Source organism: Sorex fumeus, unplaced genomic scaffold, assembly GCF_029834395.1.
Source record: "Sorex fumeus unplaced genomic scaffold, SorFum_2.1 ptg000061l, whole genome shotgun sequence".
Lineage (NCBI taxonomy): Eukaryota > Metazoa > Chordata > Mammalia > Eulipotyphla > Soricidae > Sorex > Sorex fumeus.
Genome location: NW_026606118.1, coordinates 58,200,406 through 58,214,971, shown reverse-complemented (window position 1 = coordinate 58,214,971; position 14,566 = coordinate 58,200,406). Strand labels below are relative to the sequence as shown.

The 14,566-nt window shown below is 53.7% G+C and overlaps 1 protein-coding gene across 1 annotated transcript; it reads left to right on the top strand.

Annotated features, from left to right (window-relative positions):
* The first annotated feature begins 275 nt into the window (after window positions 1–275).
* Window positions 276–12,939, top strand: PTCRA (pre T cell antigen receptor alpha). The gene is made up of 6 exons (XM_056125900.1): window positions 276–339; window positions 3,234–3,293; window positions 3,783–4,103; window positions 5,796–5,840; window positions 12,362–12,475; window positions 12,899–12,939. The coding sequence occupies exons 1-6, from the start codon at window positions 276–278 to the stop codon at window positions 12,937–12,939; spliced, it is 645 nt and encodes a 214-aa protein (XP_055981875.1).
* The last annotated feature ends 1,627 nt before the right edge of the window (window positions 12,940–14,566 follow it).

Genomic DNA, 14,566 nt, shown 5'->3' with positions numbered 1-14,566 from the left:
AAGGGGCGTGCGTGGGGCCACGACACAGGGCCTCATGCTATCTCCCGCAGATGGCACTGCCCTCTGCGGGAGTGTGGGCAGCCGGGTCCAGGTGCGCTGTGGGAGCGGCACCTTGGAGGGCTGGGTTTGGGGGCCAGGCTGGGGGCAGGGCAGGGTGCTGAGGCAAGCGGCTGAGGCACAGCTGGGCCCATGTCCTGGGCATCAGTGCTGGGGTGTCTCTTCCCCAGTACACATGCCTTGGCTCTGCGGCTGGCTCCTGGCACCCTGGGGGGACCATGGCCAGGCCGGGGCCTTGGCTGCTGCTTCTCCTGGCCCTCAGGTGTCCGGCCCTGCCCACAGGTGAGCCCCGCTTGCGTCCCTCACTGTGGGTGTCAGCGGCCTGGGACCCTTCTCTCCAGCTCTGGGAATCAGGGGGCTGAAGGGCAGAGACTTTGGGGGCCTGTGCCAGGGAGGGTCTCACGTCTTTCTATCCTTGGCTCCTGGCTCCTTCACTCTGTTTTTGTTTGGGGGTCACACCCATCAGTGCTCAGGGATCACTCCTAGCGTGGTGCTCAGGGGATCAGATGGGATCCTAGGGATCAAACCTGGGTCGACGGCTTGCAAGGCAAACGCCCTCCCTGCTGTGCCATCACTCCGGTCCCAATAGCATCTTTACTCTGGGCCCCATGTCCTGCTGCCCTGGTGCCGCCGGTGGGTAACGGGGTAACTGCTGTGGGTGCCTCTTCCCCAGCCCACAAGCCTCAGGTCTGCAGCTGGCCCCCGGCACCTCGGGGGGACCTCCATTTCCTGGAAGAGAGACAAACAGGAACCAGGGCAGCCTAGCACTGTGTGCTAGTGGCTGGGGTGACGGCCCTGATGACCTGGCCACAGCTTTTCCTGTCATCCTGCCCCACCCCCTTACAGTGAGCTCAGGAGAAGCCTCAGGGGTACCGGGATCTGAGTGTCAGTGACTTCCAGGGGTATTTACCCCCAACCCTCTGGAGATGAAGGCTGGGGATTGGAAAAATCCAGCTTCACCTGGGAGCGTGTTCACGTTTTCATGTGTGTGGTCACGGCGGGGGGCCTGGAAGTCTGCCATGGGCTTGATCTAAAGCTGGTCTCCCCCTTCCCTCCCCACCCCCTTTCTCTCTAGGAAAAACACCCCACCATTAGGAAGCAGGACAGCCCTGAGGGGAGGCTCGAGAAGGAAGTGGTGGGGTCAGGAGTAGTCCTGGGAGACTTCCTCTAGAAGGTGGAAGCTGAACTCTACAAGTGTAAACGCTTGGGAGGTTGGGGGTTCCTGGAGCTCACTCCTCGCCTGCTCTAGTCCCGTTGTGCACAGTATCTTATTAATATTAATATCCATCTGGCAAGCTCCCCGTGACGTATTCGATATACCAAACACAGTAACAACAAGTCTCACAATGGAGACGTTACTGGGCCCGCTCGAGCAAATCGATGAACAACGGGAGGACAGTGACAGTGATTCATTTTACTGGCATTTTCTAGTCATCCTTTAAAATTATTTTTGTTTTTGGTTTGTGGGCTACATCCAGCTATACTTGGGGCTGACTCCTGGCTCGGCGCTCAGGGATCACTCCTGATGGCGCTTGGGACACCACGCCTGGTGCCAGGGATCAAATCAGGTCAACTGTGTGTAAGGCAATGGCCTTAACCCTGTACTATTTCTCTGCTTGTAGGTTTTAACCTTTGATATTTTATTTATGCAAAAAAATCTGTTTATTCAAAAAATGACATTTTGCCTGTTAAATAGCATGTTGTACATTAGTAATTTTTACTAACATTACTTGTGGAAAATCTGGACTATTCTGAAAACTAGGACAGACGTTTCACATAACTCATTTTTGTGTTTGAATTATAAAATAAAAATATGCATATTAAATACATTAATTATATAGTACGTGAATACTACACAATTCAACAATGCTCTTTTGGTTTGTTTTGTCTGGGGGCTACACCCAGAAGTGCTAAGGGCTTACTCCTGGTGGTACTCAGGGATTGAATGTGGTCTCTCTCGGAGAGCCCGACAAGCTACTAAGAGTATTCCGCCCACACGGCAGAACCTGGCAAGCTCCCCGTGGCGTATCCGATATGTCAAAAACAGTGACAATAACGGGTCTTATTCGCCTGACCCTGAAAGAGTCTCCAATAAGGCACCGTTGGGAAGGACGAGTAAGGAGAGGTTGCTAAAATCTCAGGGCAGGGGCGAATGGAGACGTTACTGGCACCTGCTTGAGGAAATCAATGAACAATGGGATGACAGTGATACGGTGATACAAGGGACTGAACCAGGGTCAGCAGCGTGCAAGGCAAGAAACTTCAGCTCTGCACTATGTCTTTGACCCTAAGTGATGCTGTTTTCAAAGTATTACTGGGCTGGAGAGATAGTACAGGAGTAAGGCCTTGTCTTCTAAGCAACCAACCCCAGTTTGGTCCCAAACTCTGTACATGGTCCCCTGAGCACCACCAGGATGATCCTAAGCACAGAGCCAGGGGTAAGCCCTGAGCACCTCCTGATGTGTCTCCCAAAAAACTAAAAAAAATAAATAAATAAAAACCAGTATACACAGAAGAACAGAGAATGGAGCCTTAGAGATTCTTAAGTGGCTGGGTGCATGTGAGAGCCCCAAGTTTGATCCCTGCACTGCCTGCAGGAGGCTCCTGATTGGCTGAGATCCTCTCCCAAAACAGTACAGAGATCAGAGGCTGGATCTCTAGTCCAGTAGGGCATTTGCCAAGCCAATTTGATCCCCAGCATCACATGGTCCCCCTCCAGGAGTGATGCCTGGCGCAAGAGCCAGGAGTAAGCCCAGAGCACTGCCTGTGTGTGTGTGTGTGTGTGTGTGTGTGTGTGTGTTTGTGTGTGTGTGTGATGGGGAAGGGATACAGAAAATAACAGGACAAACACATGCAGAATCCACTCTGATTAACCAATGGTTTAAATGTTGCCACCTCGGGGCTGGAGCAATAGCACAGCGGGTAGGGCGTTTGCCTTGCACGCGGCCAACCCAGGTTCGATTCCCAGCATCCCATATGTCCCCCTGAGCACCACCAGGAATAATTCCTGAGTGCAGAGCCAGGAGTAATCCCTGTGCATCGCCGGGTGTGACCAAAAAAAAAAAAACAAATAAATAAATAAATAAAATTGAAAACATAAAATAAATGTTGCCACCTCTGAAGCAGAGAAACAAAAAGTTACAGATTCATTTGAAATCACTTTGGTCTCCTTTCAGATCTCTTTCCCGTTCCTTCCTCTCCAGACGGAACCACACTCCTGAGGCTGACACATCTAGGTATGAGAAATGTTGTCATCTCGACTCTGTGTCCCTGACATCGGGCACAGGAAGGTTCAGATCTGATCGGAGACGGATGGATGGATGGATGGATGGGTGGATGGATGGATGGGTGGATGGATGGATATGTAGGTGGAAGATAGAAAGAACAGCTGTGGGCTGGAGAGCTGGTACAGCAGGTAGGGCACTTGTCTTTGTCATCACCGGTTCTGGTCCCCTAAGCCCCACCAGGACTGATCCCTAAGCACAGAGCCAGGGGTAAGACCTGAGCACTGCTGGGGGTGGCCCCCCAAAAAAATTTAAAAAAGAGAAGAAACATGGAAATGATGGATGGTGTCTGGAGAAATGGATGGAGACGGAGGGAAGGGAGGGAGGTTAGATGTGTCGGAATGACAGGGTGCTCCAAGGTTGGCGGGGGTGAGGGGCTGCATGACGCTGGCCGGGTAGGGTGTGAGGAGTGGGTCCCCACAGCTGCCTGCTCTCTTGCAGGTGTAGGGGGCAGCCCCCTTCCCTCTCTGGCCCCACCCATCACACTGCTGGTAGGTGGAAAGCCGCAGACACTGGTGGTCTGCCTGGTCCTCAACGTGGCCCCCCCTCACCTCGAGAGCCCCATCTGGTTCTCAGTCGCCAACGGCAGCGCGCTGGACGCCTTCACCTACGGCCCTTCCCCGGCAGCGGACGGCACCTGGACGGGCCTGGCTCAGCTCTCGCTGCCCTCTGAGGAGTTGGCAGCCTGGGAGTCTTTGGTGTGTCACACGAGGCCGGGAGTCGGGAACCAGAGCTGGAGCACACGGCCCCTCCGGCTGTCAGGTGCGTGTGCACCCCGCCACTTCCCCAGGCCTGGTGCCCAGCCGTGGTGGGAGGGAGGCCAGGGGGTGGGAGGAGTGTCCAGATGCAGACCACGTGGGTGGGGGTGGGAGGGGACCCAGGGGGCAGGAGGGGTGTCCAAACGCAAACCATGTAGGTCAGGTGATGCTTGGGCTCAGGGCAGGGGCAGTGTGGGCCCTGAGTCCTGGGATCTATAGCTGTGGCATTTCATCTCATGCTAAGAGCTGATGCGTGACTTTCAAGCAGTCCCCTCCCAGAATCTATACATATACACAGGTCCAAGGAGGCCCTGATGACAAGGGTAATAGCTGACAGGTGGGGACAGGTAGAACCCTTGTTTTGCCTGTGTGAGGCCCTGAGTTCAATCCCTAGCTTAAAAAAAAAAAAACTATAGGGGCCAGGGGCTGGAGCAATAGCACAGCGGGTAGGGCGTTTGCCTTGCATGTGGCCGACCAGGGTTCGATTCCCAGCATCCCATATGCCCCCCCCCGCCCCCGAGCACCGCCAGGAGTAACTCCTGAGTGCAGAGTCAGGAGGAACCCGTGTGCATCGCCAGGTGTGACCCAAAAAGCAAAAAGAAAAATAAAAAATAAAATAAAACCTGGGGCTGGAGTGATAGCACAGCGGGTAGGGTGTTTGCCTTGCACGCAGCCAACCCGGGTTCGATTCCCAGCATCCCATATGGTCCCCCGAGCACCGCCAGGAGTAATTCCTGAGTGCACGAGCCAGGAATAACCCCTGTGCATTGCCGGGTGTGACCCAAAAAGAAAAAAAAAAAACTATAGGGGCCAGAAAGTACAGTGGGAAGGGTATTTGCCTTGCATGTGGCCAATCCAGGTTCAGTTCCTCATAACCCATATGGTTCCCTAAACAGCGATAGGAATAATTCCTGAGCGCAGAGCCAGGAGTAACCCCTGGGCATCGCCAGGTGTGGGCCAAAAACAAAAGTAAAACTAATTTAAAAACCCCAGCCCTAGGGTTCATAGTTCTATCTATAGATTGCCCTATGTGTGAGGCCCTACCTGTCAGAACCACACGAGCACTAAATACAGAGCACAGGGCTGGAGAATTACTACACTGGGTAAAGTGCTTGCCTTGTACTCGGCCCACCCAGGTTTGATCCCCAGCATCCCAGGTGGTCCCCCGAGCACCACCAGGATTCCCGAGTGTAACCCCCAAGTATTGCCAGGTATGGCTCCCAAACCAATAATAAATAAATAAATAAATATGGAGCAAACGCGCAATAAAGCTTGCTGTTACTACTCTGCATTGCTCGAGACATTTCCCGTGTCTGAGCTAGGTCATCTGTTTCCCTCATTTCGCAGGCCTGGGGAGGTGGAATAACTTGTCCCAAGCCACCTCCTCTCTGAACCACCAGCTGGCTGCTTCCCTGTCTTTGGATTGTGTTACATCTGTCGGCTTCCCAGGGGAGACGTTAGCTGAATAAGCATCCCGCCTTCCTCCCTCAGAGTGCAGGGCCCAGAGAAGAGGGGCAAGCAGGGGTGGGGTTCAGAGACACGCAGCACAGGGGCTCAGTGGCAGCTGTGAATCAGTGTCCATTGCTTCCCCCCTCACCCCTGCCCTAAAGAGCTAACCTGGGGCTGGTCCTGACACTAGGGAGTAGGGGGTGAGCGTCACCTGTAACACTCACTCCCTGTCCTCCCTGTCCCACAGGAAAGGCTTCCTCAGCCAGGAACTGCTTCTGGGAGCCTCTCAGAGGTGAGTGTGGGTGTCACGGCCACAGATGCTGCTCGGGTCACTGTCTGGTGGGTGTCTTTATTTTTCTCTTTTTTTTTTTCTTTCTGGATCACACCCGGCGATGCCCAGGGGTTACTCCTGGCTCATGCACTCAGGAATTACTCCTGGTAGTGCTCGGGGGGACCATATGGGATGCTGGGAATCGAACACGGGTGGGCTGCATGTAAGGACGCCCTACCTGCTGTGCTATCGCTTCAGCCCTTGTGTTTCTTTGTGGGCCAAGCCTGGTGGTGCTCAGGACTTACTCCTGGCTCTGTGCTCAGGCATCACGCCGGGCGGTGCTGGGGGACCATGTGGGGTGTCAAGGACTGAATCCAAATTGAAGGCAAACCAGATTTGCCATACAAGGCAAATGCCTTCCCGCTTATTACTCTGGTCCCAGGTGGTCATCTTTGAAGAGCCTGCCCTGCTGGGGTTGGGGCACCTGCTAGCCTGGGCCTCAGTCTCCCCATTGGTAAGTGGGGGCTGAATTTCCTGACCCCCAGCTGAGAGGCACAGAGCAGAGCTGACAGGGATGTGAAATGGAACAGCACTGCAGCATAGTGGGGGGACGTGGGGGCTACTGGAGGGGGTTCAACAGCCAAGAGACAGAATTCTGAAGGGCAGGCATAAAGCTCAGGGCTAGAGTACTTGCTCCACCCTAGAGTGAGGCCCAAGGCTTGATCCCCCACACTGCAAAAATTAAGAAAACAAAATAAAATAATTAAAGCAAGGCCCTGGATTCCGTTTACGGAAGGAAGGAAGGTTGAGAGAGACAAAGAGAGAAAGAGAGAAAGAAAAAAATAAAGAGAGAGAGAGAAAGAAAGAAAGAGAGAGAAGGAAAGAAAGGAAGGAAGTTGGAAGGAAAGAAGGAAGGTCGAGAGAGAGAACAAGAGAAAGAAAGAAAGAAGAAAGAGAGAGAAAGAGAGAAAGAAAAATAAAGAGAGAGAGAGAGAAAGAAAGAAAGAGAGAGAAGGAAAGAAAGGAAGGAAGTTGGAAGGAAAGAAGGAAGGTCGAGAGAGAGAACAAGAGAAAGAAAGAAAGAAGAAAGAGAGAGAAAGAGAGAAAGAAAAAATAAAGAGAAGGAAGGAAAGAAGGAAGAGAGGTCGAGAGAGAATGAGAGAAAGAGAGGAAGAAAAAGGAAAGAGAGAGAGAAAGAAAGAAAGAAAGAAAGAAAGGAGAAGGAAGGAAAGAAAGAAAGAAAGAAAGAAAGAAAGAAAGAAAGAAAGAAAGAAAGAAGAAGGAAAGAAAGGAAAGAAGTTGGAAGGAAAAAAGTTAGGAAGGAAGGAAGGAAGGAAGGTCAAGAGAAAGAGAGAAGGAAAAAAGAGAGAAAGGAGAAGAAAGGAAAGGAAGGAAGGAAGGAAGGAAGGAAGGAAGGAAGGAAAGGAAGGAAGAAGGAAGGGAAGGAAGGAAGGAAGGAAGGAAGGAAGGAAGAAGGAAGGGAAGGAAGGAAGGAAGGAAGGAAGGAAGGAAGGGAAGGAAGGAAGGAAGGAAGGAAGGAAGGGAAGGAAGGGAAGGAAGGAAGGAAGGGAAGGAAGGAAGGAAGGAAGGAAGGAAGGAAGGAAGGAAGGAAGGAAGGAAAGAAGGAAGGAAGGAAGGGAAGGAAGGAAGGTCAAGAGAAAGAGAGAAGGAAAAAAGAGAGAAAGGAGAAGAAAGGAAAGGAAGGAAGGTCAAGAGAAAGAGAGAAGGAAAAAAGAGAGAAAGGAGAAGAAAGGAAAGGAAGGAAGGAAGGGAAGGAAGGAAGGAAGGAAGGGAAGGAAGAAGGAAGGGAAGGAAGGAAGGAAGGAAGGAAGGAAGGAAGGAAGGAAGGGAAGGAAGGAAGGAAGGAAGGAAGGAAGGAAGGAAGGAAGGAAGGAAGGGAAGGAAGGAAGGGAAGGAAGGGAAGGAAGGAAGGGAAGGAAGGAAGAAAGGAAGAAAGGAAGGAAGGAAGGAAGGAAGGAAGGAAGGAAGGAAGGAAGGGAAGGAAGGAAGGGAAGGAAGGGAAGGAAGGAAGGGAAGGAAGGAAGGAAGGAAGGAAGGAAGGAAGGGAAGGAAGGAAGGGAAGGAAGGAAGGAAGGAAGGAAGGAAGGAAGGAAGGAAGGAAGGGAAGGAAGGAAGGGAAGGAAGGAAGAAGGAAGGGAAGGAAGGAAGGAAGGAAGGAAGAAGGAAGGGAAGGAAGGAAGGAAGGAAGGAAGGAAGGAAGGGAAGGAAGGAAGGAAGGGAAGGAAGGGAAGGAAGGAAGGAAGGGAAGGAAGGGAAGGAAGGAAGGAAGGAAGGAAGGAAGGAAGGAAGGAAGGAAGGAAGGAAGGGAAGGAAGGAAGGAAGGAAGGAAGGTCAAGAGAAAGAGAGAAGGAAAAAAGAGAGAAAGGAGAAGAAAGGAAAGGAAGGAAGGAAGGGAAGGAAGGAAGGAAGGAAGGGAAGGAAGAAGGAAGGGAAGGAAGGAAGGAAGGAAGGAAGGAAGGAAGGAAGGAAGGAAGGAAGGAAGGGAAGGAAGGAAGGGAAGGAAGGGAAGGAAGGAAGGGAAGGAAGGAAGAAAGGAAGGAAGGAAGGAAGAAAGGAAGGAAGGAAGGAATGAAGGGAAGGAAGGAAGGGAAGGAAGGAAGGGAAGGAAGGAAGGAAGGAAGGAAGGAAGGGAAGGAAGGAAGGGAAGGAAGGGAAGGATGGAAGGGAAGGAAGGAGGAAGGAAGGAAGGAAGGAAGGAAGGAAGGGAAGGAAGGAAGGGAAGGAAGGGAAGGAAGGAAGGAAGGAAGGAAGGAAGGAAGGAAGGAAGGAAGGAAGGGAAGGAAGGAAGGAAGGAAGGAAGGGAAGGAAGGAAGGAAGGAAGGAAGGAAGGAAGGAAGGAAGGAAGGAAGGGAAGGAAGGAAGGAAGGGAAGGAAGGAAGAAAGGAAGGAAGGAAGGAAGGAAGGAAGGAAGGAAGGGAAGGAAGGGAGGGGGAGGGAGGGAGGAGGGAGGGAGGGAAGGAAGGAAGGAAAGGAAGGAAGGAAGGAAGGAAAGAAGGGAAGGAAGGAAGGAAGGGAGGGAGGGAGGGAGGGAAGGAAGGAAGGAAGGAATGGAAGGAAGGAAGGAAGGAAGGAAGGAAGGGAAGGAAGGAAGGGAAGGAAGGGAAGGAAGGGAAGGAAGGAAGAAAGAGAAGGAAGGAAGGAAGGAAGGAAGGAAGGAAGGAAGGAAGGAAGGGAAGGAAGGGTAGGAAGGAAGGAAGGAAGGAAGGAAGGAAGGAAGGAAGGAAGGAAGGAAGGAAAGGAAGGAAGGGAAGGAAGGGAAGGAAGGAAGGGAAGGAAGGAAGAAAGGAAGGAAGGAAGGAAGGAAGGAAGGAAGGAAGGGAAGGAAGGGTAGAAGGGAAGGAAGGAAGGAAGGAAGGAAGGAAGGAAGGAAGGAAGGAAGGGAAGGAAGGAAGGGAAGGAAGGAAGGAAGGAAGGGAAGGAAGAAGAAAGGAAGGAAGGAAGGAAGGAAGGGAAGGAAGGAAGGAAGGAAGGAAGGAAGGAAGGGAAGGAAGGGAAGGAAGGAAGGAAGGGAAGGAAGGGAAGGAAGGAAGGAAGGAAGGAAGGAAGGAAGGAAGGAAGGAAGGAAGGGAAGGAAGGAAGGTCAAGAGAAAGAGAGAAGGAAAAAAGAGAGAAAGGAGAAGAAAGGAAAGGAAGGAAGGAAGGGAAGGAAGAAGGAAGGGAAGGAAGGAAGGAAGGAAGGAAGGAAGGAAGGAAGGAAGGAAAGAAGGAAGGAAAGAAGGAAGGAAGGAAGGAAGGGAAGGAAGGAAGGAAGGAAGGAAGGAAGGAAGGAAGGAAGGAAGGAAAGGAAGGAAGGGAAGGAAGGGAAGGAAGGAAGGGAAGGAAGGAAGAAGGAAGGAAGAAGGAAGGAAGGAAGGAAGGAAGGAAGGAAGGGAAGGAAGGAAGGGAAGGAAGGGAAGGAAGGGAGGGAAGGAAGGAAGGAAGGAAGGAAGGAAGGAAGGAAGGGAAGGAAGGAAGGAAGGAAGAAGGAAGAAGGAAGAGGAAGGAAGGAAAGGAAGGAAGGGAAGGAAGGGAAGGAAGGAAGGAAGGAAGAAGGAAGGAAGGAAGGAAGGAAGGAAGGAAAGGAAGGAAGGGAAGGAAGGGAAGGAAGGGAAGGAAGGAAGAAAGAAGGAAGGAAGGAAGGAAGGAAGGAAGGAAGGAAGGAAGGGAAGGAAGGAAGGAAGGAAGGGAAGGAAGGGAAGGAAGGAGAAAGGAAGGAAGAAGGAAAGAAGAAGGAAGGAGGAAGGGAAGGAAGGAAGGAAGGAAGGAAGGAAGGAAGGAAGGAAGGGAAGGAAGGAGGAAGGAAGGGAAGGAAGGAAGGGAAGGAAGGGAAGGAAGGAAGGGAAGGAAGGAAGGAAGGAAGGAAGGAAGGAAGGGAAGGAAGGAAGGGTAGGAAGGGAAGGAAGGAAGGAAGGAAGGAAGGAAGGAAGGAAGGAAGGAAGGAAGGGAAGGAAGGGTAGGAAGGGAAGGAAGGAGGAAGGAAGGAAGAGAAGGAAGGAAGGAAGGAAGGAAGGGAGGGAGGGAGGGAGGGAGGGAGGGAGGGAAGGAAGGAAGGAAGGAAGGAAGGAAGGAAAGAAGGGAAGTAAGGAAGGAAGGGAGGGAGGGAAGGAGGGAAGGAAGGAAGGAAGGGAAGGAAGGAAGAAGGAAGGGAAGGAAGGAAGGAAGGAAGGAAGGAAGGGAAGGAAGGGAAGGAAGGAAGGGAAGGAAGGGAAGGAAGGAAGGGAAGGAAGGAAAGAAGGAAGGAAGGAAGGAAGGAAGGAAGGAAGGAAGGGAGGGAGGGAGGGAGGGAGGGAGGGAGGGAAGGAAGGAAAGGAAGGAGGAAGGAAGGAAGAAAGAGGGAAGTAAGGAAGGAAGGGAGGGAGGGAAGGAGGGAAGAAGGAAGGAAGGAGGGAAGGAAGGGAAGGAAGGAAGGAAGGAAGGAAGGAAGGAAGGAAGGAAGGAAGGGAAGGAAGGAAGGAAGGAAGGGAAGGAAGGGAAGGAAGGAAGGGAAGGAAGGAAGGAAGGAAGGAAGGAAAGGAAGGAAGGAAGGGAGGGGAGGAGGGAGGGAGGGAAGGAAGGAAAGGAAGGAAGAAGGAAAGAAGGGTTAAGGAAGGAAGGAAGGAAGGAAGGAAGGAAGGGAGGGAGGGAGGGAGGGAGTGAGTGAAGGAAGGAAGGAATGGAAGGAAGGAAGGAAGGAAGGAAGGAAGGAAGGGAAGGAAGGAAGGGAAGGAAGGAAGAAAGGAAGGAAGGAAGGAAGGAAGGAAGGAAGGAAGGAAGGAAGGAAGGAAGGAAGGGTAGGAAGGGAAGGAAGGAGGAAGGAGGAAGGAAGGAAGGAAGGAAGGAAGGAAGGGAAGGAAGGAAGGAGGGAGGAAGGAAGGAAGGGCGGGCAAGAAGCAAGAACAGGAAAGCAAGCAAGTGAGCAGCCTGGTGTGAGGCACTTGCCTTGCATGTGGCCTCCCTCAGCTCAGTCCTCAGCACCCTGCACCCCGCCAGAGTGATCCCTGAGCCCAGAGCCAGAGTAAACCCTGAGCACCTCTGGGTGTGGCCCAAACCCTGCACCTTCCCCCACTAAAATAAACAAGAGAAGAAAAAGTTTTGAACTGGCTCCTCTCCTCCGTGAATACCAATTCCTACCTCTCTCCGATTTCCCCCTGCCTCCTCCCCGTCCCCTGCGCCCCACCCATATGCCCACCATGCTCAGGGAGACAGTGAAGGCTAGAGAGGGATTTGCTATTAATTTCTCTCTTCCTCGGTGCCAGGTGTGTGCACGGGGCAGGAGCGGGGGGAAACTGGAACACTGAACAGGCCTGGCACACCAAGGCAGGTGCTATCACCTGAGTCCTTCCCTGACCTAAGGCACCTGCACATGTGATCTGTAAGGGAGTAGGGGAGGTTAGAATCAGGTTGGAGGTTGGGTGGGGTGGTGGGCTAGGAGATAGTACCGAGGGTAGACCGTTTGCCTTGCACGCTGCAGATCTGGGTTCGATTCCCTAGCACCTCATATGTTCCCTGATCACCACGGGGAGTGATTCTGAATGCAGAGCCAGGAGCATCGCTGGATGTGACAGCATTCCCACCCCCGCGGGGCAAAAATAAAAATAAAAAAGCAAGAACCCAATCACAGGGCCTGGAGCATAGCACAGTGGGTAGGGCGTTTGCCTTGCACGCTGCCAATCGGAGTTCGATTCCCAGCATCCCATATGATCCCCCCAAGCACCGCCAGGAGTAATTCCTGAATGCATGAGCCAGGCGTAACCCCTGTGCAACGCTGGGTGTGACCCAATAAGCAAAAAAAAAAAAAAAAAAAAAAAACCCAAATCACAGACACCTGAAAAGTACAGGCGGAGCGGGTAAGGCGCTTGCCTTCCACGCGCTCGATCCAGGTTCGATTCTCAGCATCCCCTAGAGTTCCCTGCCCAGGGGTGATCCCCGAGTGCAGAGTGCACGGCTGGGTGGGACCCAACACCGCACCCCGGGAGAAACGGGCAGGGCGCCCGCAGGACCCGGGGGAGGGATGCGCGGGGGCGGCACCCCAGCCCCGCACTCACGCCGTTCCCCGCCCGCAGGCACGCGGGGCCTGGCGCTGCAGCTGGGGGCGCTGCGGCTGCTGCTCTTCAAGCTGCTGCTCCTGAACGTGCTTCTGACCTGCGGCCGCCTCCGCGCCCTGCCCGGCCGCCCGCGCCCGCCCGCGCCCCGGCCCGCCCCGCGCCCGCGCCCGCGCCGCCCGCGCCGGCCCCGACCCGCCGCGCATCCCGCCCGGCTGGGGCGACCCCGCGCCGAGGACTCGCCGGCCCCCGCCTGCCCGCGCTGCTCCGCCCGGACGGGCCTCCGGGTTCACGCCGACCCGCGGGATCCCTAAGGCCCCGAGCCCCGCTGCGGAGAGGAGGCGGCGCTGGCACCGAGGCCGGGCCCGGTCCAGCGCGGGCGCGCGTCGTTCCTGCCCGGAGCCGGCCTCCTCCTGCATCCCGGAGCGCGCAGCATCCTGTATCCCCCGGGATCCTGTCTCCCCCAGGATCCTGTCTCCCCCAGGATCCTGTCTCCCCCAGGATCCTGTCTCCTCCCGCACACGCGGGATTTTCTAAGGGTGGCGTCTCTCCTTTCAGACCCGCAGCTGATTTGCTGGTCGTCTGGCCGCACGCGATGATGCTCAGGGCTGACTCCTGGCTCTGCGCTTAGGGCTCACTCCGGGAGGTGCTCGGGGCTCCATAGCGGGTGCCGGGATGGAACCTTAAGTGGGCCACATGCAAGCCTTATCCCTAGTGTCCTCACCCCCGAACTGGAAGCTTCTTAAAGGGGAGGGTCCTCCCAAGAGCTGAGGCATTTGAGCACAATTAGAGAACTTACTTGCCTCACGCCAGCATTAAAGAAAAAACAAAAACTCTCCCGTGCCTGTGTGTTCTGAGAAGGAAGAATTTGGCAGATTTAGAGGAGGCAGAATTGGGGTGGTCTCCCTGGAGGAAGGGGGCTTTCTGAAGGGAACCTGGGAAATTTGCAGAGTGAGGTTCCGGGTTGGGAAGGAGGGCTCCTTGCCTCTACTTCCTCCCCTGCACTGCTAGGTATGGGGGCACCCACCCAAGCACTCCTCCCCCTGGCCAACCTCTGTGAGAGGTCAGGGCACGGAGCCCGGGAAGCCCAGGAAGGTGGGGCACAAGGCCTGAACTGTGTTCTTGTCCAGACTCGACAGAAGTGAGCAGTGCCCGAATCCCCCCATCATGGTCTCATGTCCGATGCCAAAAGCATGGATGCTAATTCCAAACGTACACATTATTAATCAATTAAGCGCCATTATTCATCCGACAAATATTCACTGAAGCCACTGCAGCCAAGTGCTCAAGAGATCTTTGGTTTTGTGTCCTAAGAGGGTCTAGTGCTGGTCCTATGTGCCTGTGTGCCCGCAGGAATGGCAAGAAACCCACTCATCCTCCCGGGGTTCCTCTCCAGGAAACACCTGGAAAATCTTTTGGTTTGGTGTGTTTTTATTTTCCGGTTTGGTTTGGTCTTGGGTGGGGGGCACACCCGGCAGTGCTCAGGACTGAGTCCTGACTTTGTGCTCAGGGATCACTCCAGGTGAGGTTCAGGGGACCAGATAGGATACTGTGGACTGAACCCTAGTCAGCTGCGAGCAAAGCAACCACTCTCATCACTCTGACCCCGCAGAGAATCTCTTGGAACTCCCTCATAAACCCAGAAGTACCCCAGACATGCAGCACAGAACAATTTCCATGTCATGGTGGCCCCCTCATCTTCCCTGGGTTGGTCGGTGGTGCTCCCCTAGTCTTCTCCCAGGGATGTGGAGTGTGGAGCACTAAAGCCTCACCCCGCCCCCCACAACACACCTGTGGTGTCAAAGGCCCCTCCAGAGCGTCTGCTCCCCATTAGGTGCTGCCCCATGAAAACCCTCCCCATCAGTCGTGGGAACGGCTCAAAGGGGCAGAGTACATGCCTTGCTTATGTGAGGTCCTGGCTTCAGTCCCCGACACCACATGCACCCCAGAACCCCCAAAACAAAATCCTCATTGTCTTCTCTGCTGCCCATCTTTCACCAGTCTGTAAGAAAACTTTCCACTTCTTTTTTTTTTTTTTAATTATTCTTCTTTCCTTGCATGCGGGGGTGGTGCCTACACCCAGTGGTGCTCAGGGCTAGTCCCGACTCTGGAGTGTTTGGGGGCCACTACTGCCTGTGTTCAGTGACCACACACAGTGTCAGGTATACAACCAGGTTCAGGGGCTGGAGCGATAGTACAGCAGGTAGTAGGGCGTTTGCCTTGCAC